Source organism: Leptodactylus fuscus, chromosome 2, assembly GCF_031893055.1.
Source record: "Leptodactylus fuscus isolate aLepFus1 chromosome 2, aLepFus1.hap2, whole genome shotgun sequence".
In the NCBI taxonomy this organism is placed as follows: domain Eukaryota; kingdom Metazoa; phylum Chordata; class Amphibia; order Anura; family Leptodactylidae; genus Leptodactylus; species Leptodactylus fuscus.
In genome coordinates this window covers 210,236,908-210,255,273 of record NC_134266.1, presented here as the reverse complement: position 1 = coordinate 210,255,273, position 18,366 = coordinate 210,236,908, and the positions used below count along the sequence as shown (strand labels likewise).

The 18,366-nt window shown below is 41.1% G+C and overlaps 1 protein-coding gene across 1 annotated transcript in view; it reads left to right on the top strand.

Annotated features, from left to right (window-relative positions):
• Positions 1–13,411, top strand: part of SUGT1 (SGT1 assembly cochaperone of MIS12 kinetochore complex) — a 55,205-nt gene extending 41,794 nt beyond the window's left edge. The window contains exons 12-14 of the mRNA XM_075265443.1: positions 3,317–3,404; positions 8,615–8,796; positions 12,910–13,411. Of these exons, the coding sequence (XP_075121544.1) occupies positions 3,317–3,404; positions 8,615–8,796; positions 12,910–13,011 (372 nt within the window). The 3' untranslated portion in view covers positions 13,012–13,411. The remainder of the gene's footprint in view (positions 1–3,316; positions 3,405–8,614; positions 8,797–12,909) is intronic.
• Positions 13,412–18,366: the final 4,955 nt, after the last annotated feature.

The following is an 18,366-nucleotide window of genomic DNA, read 5'->3' as shown; positions in this document are numbered from 1 at the left end:
CCCCCAGACCAGAAGAACGAAAAGACATATGTGGTATAAAACTAGCCTAAGATACGGTACATTACACGTTTCATATATTTATGCGTGCCACTGATGCAAAATATTTCCATCATAGATGCACATTCTAGTAGATTTTTGCCAGTAATATTTATTAATAAGATAAAAATACTCCTAAATATCTCAAATATAATGTGAAAGAGATAAGTGAAGCCGTCTGACACGGCATCCTTCATCCTGCGCCTCGTCTTATTAATAAAGCGTCCACTCCTGAGACGCGAGGTCCTTTGATCTGTCTCGGTAATGAACCTACAGTGAGAAATTAGTTAGTCATGATTCATTCTCTATAAAGTAGCCTTTGCTAGGCTATTACTTTACTCTAAAGATTATAGGACAGGAGAACAGTATTGATGTGTCTGGGGCTGGACTGGGTAGAGATGACATACAGTTGAGTGATTTCACAAGGAGACAGTTCAGTACAGTCCGGTCCTTGCTTGGGTGCTGGTGTTAGCTGTACTTTCTACAAAAGGCTTCTTGTTGGAGGGTCTGCCGGGCTCCCTAGGCAATGTTGGTCCTAGATAACAATCCTGTGTATGTGCCATTCATAGTTCTCTAAAAACCAAAACAGGAAACTGTTCTTCTTAATGTTTCTCCAGCGCGGGGTTACTTGCACACGTTAAGCATAATTTGCCCAGAGAAATACACATATTTTCATTGGGCAGATTAAAATGTCAGGCATTTGTGAAAGAAAAACTGATCCTTTTGGAAAGGTTGTTCACGTCGGAGTGTATAGGGAAGAGTTATGTTTGCCATAGACATAAAATACTGTCCTGGGTTTAACACAGAACACTTTGCTGTCCAGTCAGTAAATCTACAGTACTTGTAAATTCACAAGATGTAACATTTCTGCAGCATTTCTTTAGAATTCTGTGTTGTTCTATCCCCAGCTTTTGTTCTTTCTACCAGTGTCTGAATAAATTGACAACTAGGCTTTGCCATTCTTCTTGTGTACCAGGTATGTTCATACACAACCTTACTGATTGGACAATGGTCAATTTCTTCAGTTCCAGGAGGAATGATCTAACATAGAGTTGTTGCTAAGGATTTAGCTATGGCAGGAAATTTGAAGGTCCTTTTTAAGCGTGTTTAATGTGATGCTGGCCCACAAAAATTATAATAGTTATTCTTCTATGCTTAAAATTGGTCTATTCAAAAAATTATTTATTAATGTGTACAGTAATAATAGTCTTAAAATATTGGACTAGGCTCACACCACAAGACACACACTTAAAGGGGTTGTCCAGCATAAAGTAAAAATTAGTCCCTAAACTAAACCCCCTCTCCCCACCTAATTTCTTATTGACTTCATTTAAAAAATAAATAAATGAATGAATATATATATATATATATATATATATATATATATATATATATATATATATATAACCTATATACTTGGGGCGGCTCAGGCACATTTTCTGATAATCCGTTTCCTAATTTCTGGAAATGAAGCAGCACCAATATCCCCCTCCCTCCTTTCCTGATGCCCCTCATACTTGCCTATCTTCAGCCTTCTCTGCTTCTGCTGCTAGACTTTTATTGTCACCGGCAGAAGCGAGGAGTGCATACCACGAATGTGCAAGAAATCCACATAAGATGATGCCGATGGAACCAAAGAAAATGATCTCCAGGACACAGAAGACGGGTAAGTATGATTTGGGGGTGGGGGGTGTTGAGGCTGAGTCAGGCAAGTACGTAGATAGAAAGGGCTAATAGTCCATGAACTAGCTTGGGAAACAAATGTGGAGGATGCCAGGAGCTCTTAAATACCTTTTTTAATAGATATATTTTTTTCCCAGAAACCCTTTAAAGAAAGGAGTAAAAGTAAAAATCCATCATATCTAATAAGTTTTGCCAAACGGATCAGAAAATGTACATCATTGTAATAATTTTGACTACCTGTATGTTCTACTTTTAGCCGGACCAATTTCAGGACATAAGTCCAATGGATCCACTTTTCCTTAAGGCCCCGTTCCCATGAAGTAATGCACTGCTCATTCTGACACGTAAACACATGTCAGAGTGAGGCGCCTCAAAACAGATCCCATTGACTTCAATGGGTGCCGTCTTATGCGCGCTACACATTGAAATCAATGGGTTAAAAAGTCTCCCATTGATTTCAATGTGTAGCGCGCGTAAGATGGCACCCATTGAAGTCAATGGGATCTGTTTAGAAGCGCCCTCACGTGATTACGTGTCAAAATCAGCGGCGCGTTACTCTGTGAGAACGGGGCCTTATGCAGTTCTTGCCTTAATGCTATACCTTTACGCTGATGTTTTGTAAGCTAGTAAAATATATATATATATATATATATATATATATATCTTATATTATACTATAATATAATTTTATAACGTTTTCTAGCCTACCCTTTTTCTAGACACTTAAGTACTGTAGATTTTTGTGCAAAGTATGGTTTGCACAGGCATTTGAGGCGTTTTCTGTACGCCAGAACCCCCTTCTGCCTGCTGTAGCTATATACTCTATATACTGCCTTTTTCTGAGCTAATGGGACTAGAGTCATTTATTGTTGTCAGTGTCTGAGCCCTAGAGTACTCCTCGCACGGTGTCAATGCATGGGAAAATGATTGTGTCCTACTTATTCATTTCTTCTCCTCTTGTCATTTCCTTTTCACAAACTGTTAACCCAGAGCAGTTTCTTGTGAGAAAGTGGTTTTCTTTTGTTACTGTTCTCTGTTTAACCTCCAAAAATGGAGGTGTCTTGCAGAAACCAATAGATGTAAAGTTGGATAAATGTCCTCCTTGTACAGTGTTGTGATGTTGCTGTTGCTGTGTTCATATTTTGAGCGTGTGTTGAAGATTTAGAGTCATATTTGATGATGAATGACACTGTATACAGCTCTATATTTGTGTTGGGAAACTACAGGAGCTGCTGGATCCTAAAGAGACCAGATCATCTCCGCAGTACATGTTAGGAGGCTGGATCTAAAGTTAATATACCAGTTAAAAATATTAATAATAATTCAATGACATTTTTAACCAGAATGGGGCAAAAAAAAAAATTTCCTTCCAAACTTCATTTAGCACATGACCTGAAAATGTATCTGGCCATGAAGTGGTTAAAAAAGTTTTAATATTAGATAGCTGGAATTGTTTTTAGTGACTGGTGCAAAAAAGAAGTGGTGAGTTTGCATTCAGTGCGGGCTTGTATAGCGCACGCTGAGCAGATGGTCTTGAGCTTCTTCTCATCCATAGTTTACCCTCTAATACACATTTTTTTTCTGATCCATATTTCAGATAGAAATAAAGATGAAGAAGACTGAAGCTATTCGATGGGATAAACTAGAGGGTCAGGCTGCGCTTCCGCTAAAACATTTCACACAAGGTAGGTGATAACCCTCAGATCAAAGCCTGTTCCCTGCTCTGTTCTTCCAGTCTACAGGTTCAGAGTCTGTTACCATAGGGAATTCCACCGTCGGTAGTTCCTCAGCATACTAAGGTAGGGGCAGATTTATTTAACTGGCTAAATTGAAAAACTGTCATAGTTCCCTATAGCTACCAACAGCTCATCTTTCATTATTTAAAGAGGACCTTTGATGTCCTCATGAAAGTGCAGTTTAATATACCGCTAGAAAGCTGTTAGCTTTCCTGGTATGTGCCCTGGTGGTGGAGATATCCGTGCATTTAGTTTCAGAACTGTCAGAAGGGCGTTCCTCATAGCTCAGTGTCATCACTGTGCTGTAAGAAACGCCCACCCCCCACCCCTCGACAGTACTTGTCCATGGGGGGCATTCCTCACAGCTAAGCATAATCGCTGGGTGGTAAATAACGCCCCCTCTGACAGTACATGGCTATGTTAGAGTATAGTCAGGGAAAGGAGGGGGGTTTCTCACAGTCCAGAGATGACGCTGAGCTATGTAGAACCCCCATCTAACAGTGGATAGATATCTGTGCCGAAACTAACAGCACCAATATCTCCTACCTCGGGGCACATAAGCTTTCTAGCAATATATTAAAACTGCACTTTCTTGAGGAATATGAAAGGTCCTCTTTAAGAGCAGAATAGGAAATGGTTGGTTGCTGTGAGCTCCAAAGAGTTTTTGTTTGATACCGTTTAATAAGTCTGTCTCCCGAGGAATGGCGTGCAGCTAGGACTGAGGAGCCTTTCCCATTGGTTTCTCTACAGTCTGTTCATGAATCTCAGATTGATGAACTATATTGCAAAAAAAAATAAATAAATGTGGAAAGACAGTCCATAGTTGTATTCATAGGAGCAGGTGACAACCTCAAGGAATGTGGTCAGCCAGCCTTTCATGTCTCCTGTTTTGTGTCCACAGTGATTTATTTTTATTTATTTTTAACATTCTGAAAGTTGAAGATCTTGAGATTCTCTAGTAAGTTACACTGGACACATGCAAACTGAATTACACGACTCTACTATTTGAGTACCCTCATATCCCAACCACTTCGTAGTCTGTCAAGCAAAATATACAGCGAGGGAAGGCTGATCTTTTACCACACAGTATATAGTCAGATCGGCGATAAGGTTACCTTAGCAAGTACCAAAATTCACATGATTTTGCTAGTAACACATAACAGATACAGTGAATTCATAGTAACAAATGGCCTGCATTAAGGAAGGGTGTGCTACTCCCTCACCAGTGAATACTGGCCATCACATAGCAGCTGTTAGTCAGTTTTGGTAGTCGACCAGCAAGTCCTCTTTTCTTTTTGATATTATTTTCTTGTTTTCTTCAAAGAAATATGTAAATAATAATAATCTGTATCTTCCCCTAGATCAGTCATGTCTCCCCCTCCACATATTCCTATGTTTGGCTGCCAAAGTAAACTCTATTCCTCCACTAAGACCCTCCCCATCAGTTTTTTACTAGCCAAAAATGGATAAGATCAGCGAGAGATTAAAGAGGTTGTCCCATCTCAACGATCGTATACTGGTAGCTTATGTAAATTGAAGACTTTTCCTAAATATATTGCTTTAGAAATTCTTCTTTATTTGCCTGGTATGTGAATTTATTCCTCCCATTCTTTAGACTGTGTTGCTATAACCACGGACCTGGGAGACAGGACAAGTGACGTGTCTTACTCAGTGCAGTCTATTCAGCTAATTGCAGTTTGATGATAAAGCCCTGTCTGTTACCTCTCTATGTAAACACACAATAACTTTGAGCCTGTTCTGTACAAGAATCAGCAGATTATCTGACCTGAAGAAGTGTTGTTTGTCCCGTTCAGCAGGAGGGAGGGAGAGAGATGCAGGAAGTGAGAAGCAGACACTGCATGCAGTCTGGAGAAAGACTGAGATGGGAGAACCCCTTTAAGGCGAGTCTGTCAGTAGGAAAGTCATTATCAAACTAATGACAGTACCTTGTAGGGCTGCTTCTACACTTTGCAAAGATGCCTTTCTTATTCTACAATGTAGCTTCAATTTTATGAAAATCAGTCCTTTTATTCTTATGCAAAAAGAGCTGAAAAGAATCTTTATGAGTGCATCTTCTGCTGTGGCTTCACTTTGTCTGCAGTTTGGGGCAGGAGGATGTCATTCAGGCAATATGGGGTAGGAGCTGGGCGGCAGTATGGGGCAGTCTAGAGCAGAGCAGGAAGTCCCAGCAGGAGAAGAAACACTCCCAAAGCCTTTTTTAGCTAATTTGCATTGGGATAAAATCAATATTTTCATGAAAATGGAGCTGTAATGCCAGATAAGAAAGACATCTTTGGAAAGTGTACAATCCTCTGTACAAGGTACTGGCAATAGTCCGATTTTCCTGCTGACAGACTCCCTTTAATGCCTGCCATATTTCTACTAGGCTTTGTTTCAGGAACATGTAGTAAATCGTACAGCTAACTACCACTGGGAGCAAGAGTATCTTATGTACCATTACTTTTTAGGTTTAGTGTTCCTTTAACTAGATTATGATGTTATGGTGACAGATCTGCTTTATTCGTCGTCGTTCTGGGTTATTTGTTAGAAGATGTGTTTGCTGATCCAGAGTGGCATGATGTTTCTATCAGCTAAACTGGATTGGTTGGCATAACATTGTTTCCAAATCAAAAGCATATTTCCCTAGACATTTGTACAAGTCTTGTATTGATACATTGTGTTTTATTGTATACTATCTGGGCTGTTCTGACTTTACAGACTCCAGTTTATTGTCTGATTTTTTTTCCATTGAATGTTATGACAACCTGCCTTTCACATTCCTTTTAACAACAATTTAAGGAAATATGTGAAGTATGGCAGACAGTATCAAACATCTGATATTGTTCGGGGTATGATTGTTGGAGAGTGTTTTATGCCAATCAAATCCCAGACTGGTTCAAGGGAGTCAGTCACAAGAATAGACGCTTTACCTAGGGCATCTACCAATTGCTAAACAGAAATACACAACCCCAATCTTTAGCTTCTACACATGCAAATGCACCTTCTTTGTAAATTGAGCACCAGAGCTGTATGGTAGAGCAAACAGGACAATCTGTGACCTGAAATGTTGGTCATTGGGTAGCAAATGTCATAATGTGCAGTCAATTGACTAATACTGTCTTAGATAGTGTAAAAGACAAAACAAAGAGAAACACATTTTAGATCATTCATCCAAAAGCTTTTCTTTCTGTTTCCTGGGATCGTAAGAGCTAGTTCACACTGGGCAAGAGGGGGCAGATTTGGTGCGGAGTCCTCCTCAAAATCTGCCCCTCACAATAGAAGTCTATATAGATCGCTAGCGTTCTTTTTTTCTGCTAGCAGTTTGTTTCCGCTTGTGGAAAAAAAAGAAGTGAGCTGCCCTTTCTTCAGGCAGATTCTGCGGCTGATTCAGCCGTAGCGTCTGCCTTGCGACAGCACCCTCCGGACTAGGACCATTCATTTGGGCCTAATCCGGAGTGGAAAGCTACAACGGCCCAATCAGCATCCCGTCATGGCAGCCGCAATGGAATATGCATATGCGGAATCCCCGTGTGAACTAGCCCTAAAATACTGTTTTTTTTTGTTCTTCTTTCCTGTAGTGTATCATTTTTGCCTAGTGTGTCCTAGCTCCAGTCTAACTTTACACCACCTATGTGGTAGCCTAGTGTGTTTTTTTTTTTTTTTTTTTTTTTTTTTGGGGGGGGGGGGGGGGAGCGCATGTTAAAGGGGTGTTCAAACTTGACATGCAGAAAATATTGCATACTCTCCTTTCTCTTCATCCAGTTGAGAGCCTCCTTTTGGTCTCCAGTGTTACCTATCTTTGGCCCGCATGTAACCAGTACTTGCCAAGTAGTGGAGCTCTGAAATGTAGCATCGATGTTCAGCCACCAATTGATTGTATCGCTCACATGGGGGTAGTCAAGGAAGAGTGGGAACTCGTATTAAAGGGGCTGGCCACTTTCAGACCAATATTGAGAGAGAAATCTTGTTTGCATAATAAAAAGTTGTATAACTTTCCAATATACTTTCTATATCAATTCCTCATGGTTTTCTAGATCTCTGCTCGCTGTCATTCATTCTATTTATTCTGGGTGGATAAAAAAAATAAATAAATCAGTCCATGGTCATGTGATGGACACACAGGTGCACGGCTCATTATAATCACAGCACAGTAATCAGATGTCTGCTTGGTAACGAGCTGTGTACCCGTGTCCTCATCACATGACCATGGACTGATTTTTATCCACTGGCAGTAAGCAGAATGAATGACAGCAAGCAGAGATCTAGAACACCATGAGAAATTGATACAGAAAGTATATTGGAAAATTGTATATCTTTTTATTATACAGACAATTAGATTTATCTCTTAATATTTTTCAGAAAGTTGCCAACCCTTTACAATTTAAATTCCGGACTGTGTTTTCAACTAGTGATATCTCAGATTCTGTTAACGCTACGTCTTAAATTTTGCTATCATGTGAAAGCGGAGGTTATCATCTATCTTATCTTGTAATATTTTTCTAGGTGGTAAAAAAAAATAAAAAAAAATGGAGATATGGCGATTTGAAGTGACCAATTCCCCTTTTGGTAATTGCTTCAGCTCTATGTACTACATTGAGTACATGTGTACAGACAGTTTCCCTGCAATGCTTAGTTAGGTCATTGCTAATAGGAACTTTACAGCCGGTTTTCTATTAAAGGGATGTTTGATAGAGTAATGAAGTATATTACTAAAATGTCCACCACAATGCCCTCCCCAGCCCCGACACAAAAAAGTCAATGAAATGGGAGTTACACTTTAAAGTAAATCTGCCCCAGGGTCTGGGTTGTTTGTGCAGCAATGGGGTCCATGTAAAGCATGTACAGTATGTGAGCACCAAATAGGCTATATACAGCACTGCATTAATGTAGGTTATGTTCTCATATATTACATCTATTTTTGTCACACGCTGCTCTTTGCCTTTCGTGTACATGAGAAGAAATTATGTTAAACACATCCTGCCGTCTTCTTCATTAAGCTATATACACATATACACGTGCTACTGTTGACAAAGGTTAGGCTCTCTCTATGTGAAGTGCAATAAAATCCAGTTTACTTTTACCTTTCTTCTGTTTGCTTAGCTTTATAGTACTTACAAGATCTGTCATATTGTTAATGAAAATTTGTGCCTGTCTTCTAGAATCCATGCAGAAATACCCATCATCTTCTCATTACACCAAAAACTGGGATAAACTGGTGGGTGAGATCAAAGAGGAGGAGAAAAATGAAAAACTGGAGGGGGATGCTGCACTAAACCATCTTTTCCAGCAGATTTACTCAGACGGCAGTGATGAAGTAAAGCGCGCCATGAACAAGTCATTTGTAAGTATAAAATATGTTTGTGTTATGTCTGATATTAGAGTGCGTGTATATTATTTATAGTTGTGCCTTCACGTGAGACTTATAGTTAAGTTGTAGCTAAACTTCCAGATGACTTTTCACCATAAGTTCTGAGTACATGAAGAGTGCGGCTATAGTCACACATGACTTCTGACTTAAAAAAAGATATACATATTATTTTTTATTTCTTCCCCAACTCACTTAGTTTTAACAGTTATCGCTAATATGCAAATCAGCTATGATGGTTGTCAAAAACAGGCGCATCGGCTTTTATTTGGCATATTTGGCTGCTGAGCCGAAGGCTGCTACCCTACAACCTGGGCTTCCATAACACCCTCCATGCCACATTGCTGCATTGATGCAGTCATTCAAGTATTGAGGGCATTTACGAGACACACTTTTCATTTCGCCAAATAATTTTTTTTGCAGTTGGTCTTATATAATATTCTAATTTTCTGAGATAACTTTTGGGTTTTCCTCGGCTGTAAGCCATAATCATTAACATTAAGGAACAAACACTTGAAAAAGTTCACTTTTTGTGATGACTCAATATAATGTAACTGTTTCACTTTTTCAATTGAATTACTAAAAAGAAAATAAATAAATAAACTTTTCGATGATATTCTAATTTATTGAGATACACTTGTATAATAGCAGAAAATGGACCATCTCCATCCATTTCAAGCAATATTCCATGGTCACTAAATTCCTGAATAACTAGTGCAGTATCAGACCTCGTATACAAGTAGTCTAAACATATAGTCTATAGTCTTCCTAGTAATAGAAATATCATCACATATTTAGATTGTGCTGTGGGTGTGTACAGTAAGGCTCGGTCTGCCTTCTTCCCTATCTATTACTGATGCTACTGCCAGTTTAAATTGTACAGTTACTTCTGGCAAAATTACACATAAAGAAAACAAATAGCCCAAGTGACTGTAATATAGGAGATCCATGTAAGTACATTTAGGCATGGCACCGGAAAAGAGCAATATATGAGCACAGTCAGGAAAGCTGCTTGCTGTCTGTGAATAATATTTCATCTGTAACCAAACAAGCATACAAGCAAGCACTACAAGTATATACATTTTCTCACTTTCTTTCATCTTTTCTCACATTGTAAGCTGTGAGATTTGCAGTAGCGAAGTCCTTTCCATAGAGTAGTTTGCAGATGTGTGTAGAGACTGAGGAGAATCAACCCCTCCCCTCCTCTTTCACTGTGTGAAGACATAAAAAGTAAAGGAGTTAACTGCAAGTTAGCTGGAAGGGACACTTGAGAGAGGTTTTTGAGGGGGAAAGTAGCCACATTTCTGATTAAGGTGCATTACATTTTGGTCCTGAACCGTATGCTCAATGAGATGAGGTTGTCTGAAAAGTTAGTGACCATTTAAGAGGTATGCTGTAAGTTGTATAATACTTGTGAAATACTGTCTGTATGTTGCTTTCCTGTGCCGTGATATAAGCGTTGTATGTTACATCACTGTGTTGGCACAGGTAGCAGGTTATCTTTATTTATAAAGCTCCAGTCACACAGGACTACAGTAGGACGCTGCATTTACCAGCAGTTGCGTGCACTGATTACAATTTATAGATGTTTTCTTTATGATCTTCCTCCAATTTAATTTTCCTTCCTGTACAAGTTCTTTACAATGAAATCCTGTGGTAGCTATCTATTTCATTAAAAACAAAATAATAATGTAGAATTATGTGCCAGGCTCATAAAAATGGACGGAAATGAATTTTGTTCTTGAAATACTGTTTTTCCCAGGACTGCAATTGTACCAGCTTCTGGATTGAAAAATGACTGATGCAGAAAAGAAAATTAACATAATCTTTTTGTGCAATAAAAACCTGCTAGCTCTATTTAATGAAAATCGAATGTGACTAATAACCATTTAAAAAAGCTTCTATTCCAGCAGCAGGATGTTAGGAGTCTGAAAATTTACTAAGAAAGAACACCTTTTTATCACAAATACAAATGGCTCACAATGTGGGCGCCGTCACATGACAATACAATTACTGTTTGTCTCGTCTGCGGTGAAGAACAGAGCTAGAGCTAACTATAAATGTATTACCGCTAACACTAGGTTCACACTAGCGCCAGGCGCTCAGTCGCACGGATCCGTCGGGGAACTGAATGACGAGTTAGGGGCCACACGGTGGCTTAGTGGTTAGCACTGCAGCCTGGCAGTGCTGGAGTCCTGGTGTTCAAATCCCGCCAAGGGCATAAAACCATTTGCAAGGAGTTTGTATGTTCTCCCTGTGTTTGCATGGATTTTCATCCCAAATTCCAAAGTCATACTGATAGGGAAAAATGTACATTGTGAGCTCTATGTGGGGCTCACAATCTACATTAAAAAAAAAAAAAAAAAAGAATCTTTGAGTTGTTAAAGGGAGTCAGTCACCAGAGCCCATCATATCAACCCAACTCTGCAGATAGATAGGTTACCATCACCTGAATCAAACAGTGTTTTTCCCTTGTGACCCAGTGCCAAGATATCACCATTTTTACCATTATGCACATGAACTCTTTGAAGCACCTGGAGGCACCAATTCTCCATGGAAAATCACAATTTCATTTAGGTGTCCCTAACCTAGCTATCTGTGCAGCTGGGTTTTGGTGAAAGACTTTCTTTAAAATAGTTATTAGATCTCATGATTCCATATTGTGTGGTTTACAAAGAGGGAACAGTATTTTTTTTATCCAGTAGATACGTTTTACAGGTTATAAAGTACAGTACAGTGAAATCGGATGTTCCCACATTTACAGGAGATATCCCACTCTTACCTTCTCCTAAATCTAGATGCCCAGATTGTGACTGAGACCCCCTAGCAGCTACAAGAAGGAAGGTCTGCAAATGCCCCATGTGAATGGATTGGTGGTGCTAGACATGGGGTATTCGGTGGTGATTGCAGACCCCTGCAGTGATTAAACACCTATCCTATATCCAGTTTACGTCAGGTTCTTCCAGGCCTTGTTGATAACGACCATTTTGTGACTGTGGCGATGACCACACAGAACTGTATCCACATTTTCTTACATGTTGCTTTTGTATCGTGCCTTGTTCTGGGGGGGTTGAAGGTGCGCCATTATTTGGGTGCTATGCCTCCTGCTGATGTGGTGTATTAGGAGCACCTCATATACAGTATACTATTTGTTCTCTGAGGACAGTTACCGTATTTCTCGGACTACAAGACGCACTGGACTATAAGACGCATCTAGGTTTTAGAGGAGGAAAATAGGGAAAAAAAATTTGAAGCAAAAAATTGTAAAAATATTTAATATATGGGAGTTGTAGTTTTGCAACAGCTGCAAGGCCACTTTGTATTCTAGGGAAAGGAGGTGATTTAGAACGCTTTATTTCATTTTTTTTAATTATATATTTTTAAAGCTTTTTTTTAATTATTTTTTATTTTTTTAACTATTTTATTAGTTCCTAGGGGGCTTGAACCTGCAGTCATTTGATTGCAAGTCCCATAGATGGCAATACAACTGTATTGACGTCTATGGGACATTCTGTATATTACTATTACGGCTGGTCATAGACTAGCTGCAATGGTAATATAGAAGTGACAGGCCTGGGAGCCTTCAAGTTTACATGTATGGAGCCGGTGGTGGTGGTGGTGGGGTAGTTTACACTTTGGGGGGGGGGGGGAGGGCCGCCAATACAGACCCGGGATCCACTGTAATAGGCGGATGCCGGGGAGGGTTAGACATCGCTACACTCCTGCCCAGCATGAAGCCAGCAGGAGCGATGCTGCTATTGCGGGGAGGGACGGAGGAGCGGAATAGCAGCATCACTCTTGCCACTGCTGCCTTCATGCATGACAGGAGCATAGCGATGTCTCAGGCCCCGGCACATGTGCCGGCGTCTATTCCTCGCCGGCATCCGCCTTCCTATTACAGCGTATGCTGGGTCTGTATTGCGGCCACATTCGGACTATAAGACGCACCCTTCTTTTCCCCCCAAATTTTTGGGGAAAAAAATACGGTATATAACAGTTACTCCTACTATTGCTTCTGTATGATTTTATAGTTCTAGACTTGTGTATACTTATAAACATTCAACAACAAGCTTGTATCTTTTTTTGCAGATGGAGTCTGGTGGCACAGTCCTTAGTACAAACTGGTCAGATGTGGGCAAAAGGAAAGTAGACGTTAATCCTCCAGACGACATGGAATTTAAGAAGTTCTAACGTTCATCCCAGGAGTGCAGTTCTATGGAGGTCTTCATTTATCCACACAATCTGGTGCCCAACAACTGGTTGTGCAGCCTTTTATGTCCTGGCACTGGTTGTTCGCTTTCAGCCGCTCTTCGTCATGCGGAATGTCTCATCGAGAATGCTTTGTGTTCACTGCTTCTGTTAAATGTTGCAAAGGATTGAGTCACAAGTCTACCTTATCCATTATTACTGTGCTGTGGGAAGGAGCTGGGCCGGAGTATGCACAGCCATTCTTAATGCGCATTGAGTTATTTTATTAGTACTCGGGGTGGTAACGTTAATCACTTCTGACAAGATGTTGTAAATTTCTCACTCTGACCTACTGTTTGCCCTTTTACCAACTGCAAAATATAAATATACTTTTTCAGATAAAGCCCTGCGTATTTATTTTGCTCAGTTTGTAATGTGCCGAGGTTCTCACTAAGCTCTAGTGCAAATTTATACATTAGTAGCTTGTAATTTATACATTAGCAGCGAGAATTGATGTCATGTTTGATTTGCATAGGAAGCTTGAAAACCTGCCTGTTGACTGACATTGCTGGAAATGAGCATTTGAAGTATGAGAGTTGTGCACTGCATATCATTCATGTGTTTGTCAGAAAATAACCCAACTGGCTTTGTGCAGGTGCAGCCTAAGAAAAGACCAGGAATTCATCTGTAGAGTGCAAAGAATATTTGGTAAAAATGTGTGTTTGTGTTTAGTATTCCCATAATGATATGCAGCGATGGATATGTAATATATAGCAGTATAGCACTCAATAAAATATCGGCCGAGAGGGAAAACGTGTCACATGAAAATATATTACATGTTATTCAGCATCAAATATGTTCTAATTTTATTCTAGACCTCTACCATTCCTCCTGCCGCCGAGGTAAAATGATTTTTTTCCCCCCAACATTGGCACATTTATAAAAACAATGACATTTATCCTTCAATATTTGTCTCAAACTGGACAGCCCCTTTAAGTCCCTATACCTCCTACCACCCTTGTCCACACCATATCCAGATATTTAGAAAGTGGTATGAGTAACGGGTTGTAATTGATGTTAGGATGTAGAAACTAGAGGAGGAAACATGCATTCACCGGCTTGTATGTTCTCCCTGTGTTTGTGTGGGTTTCCTCCCACACTCCAAAGATCTACTCATGGGGAATGTAGATGGTCAGTCACTGTCCCATATAGGATTCACAATGTCTGTAAAAGCGCTACAGAACTTTCATCTGAACTATAATGGCAATGAATGGATATCCAGAACTCCGTAACTTCTTTGTATAAAAAATAATAAATTTTATTTCGGAGACATGCTCCCTTTAAAATTCGAATATATACAAAACATATAAAGATGCAGACGGGATGGTAACAAAGAAACCAATCTGAACCATAAGGCTAAGTCGGCCTTTCAGGGGAAGTAAATGAAGGTTCTGGAGCAGCCATCACAGTCTTCTGACCCCAGCATCCTTGAACCAGCTTAAAGGGGTTGTCCCATCACAAGGATCCTATCTATACTGCTGGTTAATGTGGATGTAAGACTTTTCCTAAATACACTGCTTCAGCAAAACTGCTTTGTTTGTCCACTATCTTACTTTATTCAATTTTTTGTGGCCACAGCCCTGACCTAGCTGCTCCTGAGTCAAATGATGTATCTGCTGCTCTCAGGGGGGAGGGAGGAGGGGCTAAGTGCAGGGAGCCAGCCTGTGTATCTAGCTAATCCTGTGTCTACACCATGTGACCTAGGTCCTGCACTCAGATAGAGGAGCTGCTTTCATTTCTTCTGTTCTCCCAGTTATCAGGCTAGCTAATTCAGTTGTTTCCATTATGGCAGAGACAGGCAGTGTCTGTATGTAACACAGAATGGAGTTGCTGCTGCCTGTACTTCATAGTCCAATGTGGGTGGGCAGAGCTACACGCAAATTTGGGGCGGAGCTAAACGGCAGGTTGCCTGTGAAACCCCGCCCACCAAATGATGCAAGAAACCAGGAAGAAAGAAGATTTTACAAGAGTGAAGACTGCTGAGTATGTGAGGTGGGAATACCCCTTTAAGGAGAACAGAATCTGCAGCTCATGCCAGCCAGCTAAGGAGCCTACAAGTTTTTCTGCCAAGAGGAATGTACAACTTTACCACATGAGAAAATACAGGTTCTCATTCACAGCGATTCCAAAAGTCAGTAAGACATTAATAAAACCTAAGGAGGCAATAGATAATATCTGATCATATTTCCATCAGAAACACATTACAAAAAATACATATCTGATAAAGATACACACTTTAGACACTTAGCGCACAATCTACATGAAGCCTTAGTTCCAGTTTGCAAAGTACTTGCATGTTATTTAGGCCATAAGTTTGTTCTTCTGTCCCACCATGCTTTACACTACAGATCTGCCTCTTCAGATCACCTGATGTATATAAACCTAAACTTGCCTGTTGCAGATTTTGCTGCGTTTTAGTGGAGCCAAAGCCAGGAATGGTTTTACCAGAAAGGAAAAGTATAAGCGCTTCCTTTTATATTCCCTGTTCCTTTTGAATCGTCTTGAGTTTGGTTAGAAAAAAATTGCAGCAAAATCTGCAATGCATCTCCTTTGTTTTACCTTTGGGCTAAATTGGAGTATTAGCCCTTAAAAGGGGTCCTTATAGGGCCTATCCTTAAATTTAGGGATATGACTCCCAGGAATCCATTTAGCGGAGTAGTATTTATTTATTTATTTATCTATCTCCTTCCTCTGATACTATTTCTTTACATGAACAACATGTCATAGTTAGGGGGCCTTCACACGGAATAACGTGCTGCTCATTTTGTCCTACCCCTCCCTACAAGACAATGTCATTGGTTTAGAAGTGATTTTGTTACATTTCACTACATGGGGGCCTTAGCCTAAAGGGGTTTACCGGGATCTGTTAATGTACTTACCTGTCCCAGGTTATTGTAGCTGGTGAACCCAGGCGTTCCAGTCACATCAACAACTGGGTCATGTAATCCGCAGCGGCCTTCAGCCTCCGAGGTCGCTTTGTCCCCTCCTCCACTCATATCACATAATTGCAGGTCTATTTGTTGCAATAACTCAGGACAGGTAAGTAAGTAAGTCACTAAAGAGCAGAGTATATGTGATTTTGAAGCAAAATATGCCAATACAGTACAATGACATTTATTGTCTAGTACCAGATCGCTTGCATCATTACCTTCCTTACCATTTTCAAAGGGAGTCTGTCATGTGAACCCAACGTATCAACAACTTCTACATCCCTGGAACTATGAAGTGGATATATCTGTATCCAGTGCAGGCAATGCTCTGCAATCTGCTGCTAATGCTGCAGCAGCCCAATCTTTCTGGAAGTTTCTCCAATTTGTCATTCTGGAGTGCACAGTGGTTAGCTCACAGAGCATTGCCTGAACTGTATCTACTTGTCATCTGAGAACAGCATACCTCCCAACTTTTGAAGAGGAGAAAGAGGGACAAAATGTGCAGCGTAATTTAACCCCACCCACTTATATGTTGACCCCACCCATTCTCATTCATTTTTCATGTGCCCCCACACAGTATAATCCTCCTACAGTCACCCGTGCATTATATGTCCCCACATTATAATGTTCCCCTCCAACTGCCCCACAGTATTAAGTCCCTCTCCTGGTGCCCCAGTTTAAACTGGTGGAAACTAGAGGGGACATGAAACTGGATCAGCTGGAGGGGGACATTAACAGTGAAGGTAGTTGGAGGGGGCAATAAATTAATGACAGTTGAAGTGGGACATTAAACAGTGGGGGTAGTTGGAGGGGGACATTAAACCGTAGGGGTAGCTGGAGGGTGACATTAAACTGGGGGCAACTAGAGGCAGACAGATCCCCCTCCAACTACCTCCACGGTTTAATGCCCCCTCTAGTTGTCCCCAGTTTAAGTGCCCCCCTTCATGTATGTACCCCACCTCCATTTCTCCCCCAGTTTCATATCTTTCTTCATCTACCCGATTTCGTGTCCACCCCTCCATCTGCCTCCAGTTTCATGTCCCTCCCTCCATCTGCCCTCAGTTTCATGTTCCCTCCCTCCATCTTCCCCCAGTTTAATGTCCCCCCCCCCCTCCATCTACCCCCAGTTTCATGTCCCCCCCCCTCCATCTGCCCCCAGTTTCATATCCCCCTTCCATCTGCCCCTAGTTTCATGTTCCCCTTCCATCTCTGCCCCTAGTTACTGAGACACACACACAGACACACAGTGTTGGACTGGGATGTCTAGGGCCCACCATCAGGACCCCTGCAGACCAGCGATACCGAGATAGAGCGTATAAAGGTAATAACAACATGTCTGGAGCCATGCTGCTCACCCGCCATACGATGTGCAACAACGCACTACCTAAACCTACTGCTACACACTGTATGGAAAGTGCTCAGCATGGCTCCTAGAAATGTTACCATTACCTGTAGCCACGCTGTCCTGGAAGAGCTGATCTGCAGAGGTCCTGGCTGTTGTATCATCACAGATGTAATATTGATGGCCTATCCTAAGGACAGACCTTCAATATTAGAAAGATGGATAAATCCTTTAAAGATTTGTCCAGGAATTGGAGCAACTTGTGCCGGGCGGGAGGTGTAAAATAAAAAATAAATAAATAAATAAAAAGCGCATTCACCTGTCTCCGATGCTCCATTGTCTGCCACCAGTGTCCATTTAGTCTCGTACCAGCGCCTCCTTGCTGGGAGTCCTGCACCTCATATAATCGCTGAGACTATTTAGGTTCAGGATTTCCAGAAATGAGGCCATGAGACTGAACAGACACAGGCGGGGACAATGGGGTCCTGGGGACAAAAACTGCTGGGGACAAAAGCACTGTGGAAAAAATAAATTGAGATTCACTGCTATTTTTTTTCCACAGTGGTTTTTAGTTGCATCTTGCTGTTGCGCCTAATCCTTGAAGAGGACCTTTCATCACTTGGGGCACAGGCAATTTTATATACCGCTAGAAAGCCGACAGTGCGAGGAATTCAGCACACTGTTGGCTTCCCCGTTCTGTGCCGTCAGTGAAGAGCTATCGGTGTCGGTACTGTAGCTCTTCACCGTCAGAAAGGGGTTTCTGACAGTCAGTCTGTAACGCCCTTCCTCACTGTAGCGTCTATTGCGCTGTACTGTGAGAGGGGGCGTTGCTTACTGCTCGGCAATGATGCTGAGCGGTGAGGAACCCCTCCCCAGTACTCATCTATGGACGAGTACTATCAGGAGGGGAGGGAGGCGTTCCTCCCCGATCTCACAGTACAGCGCTATAGGCGCTGCTGTGAAGAAGGACGTTCCTGACTGACAGTAAGAAACACCCTTCCGACAGTGAAGGGCTACGGTATAGCT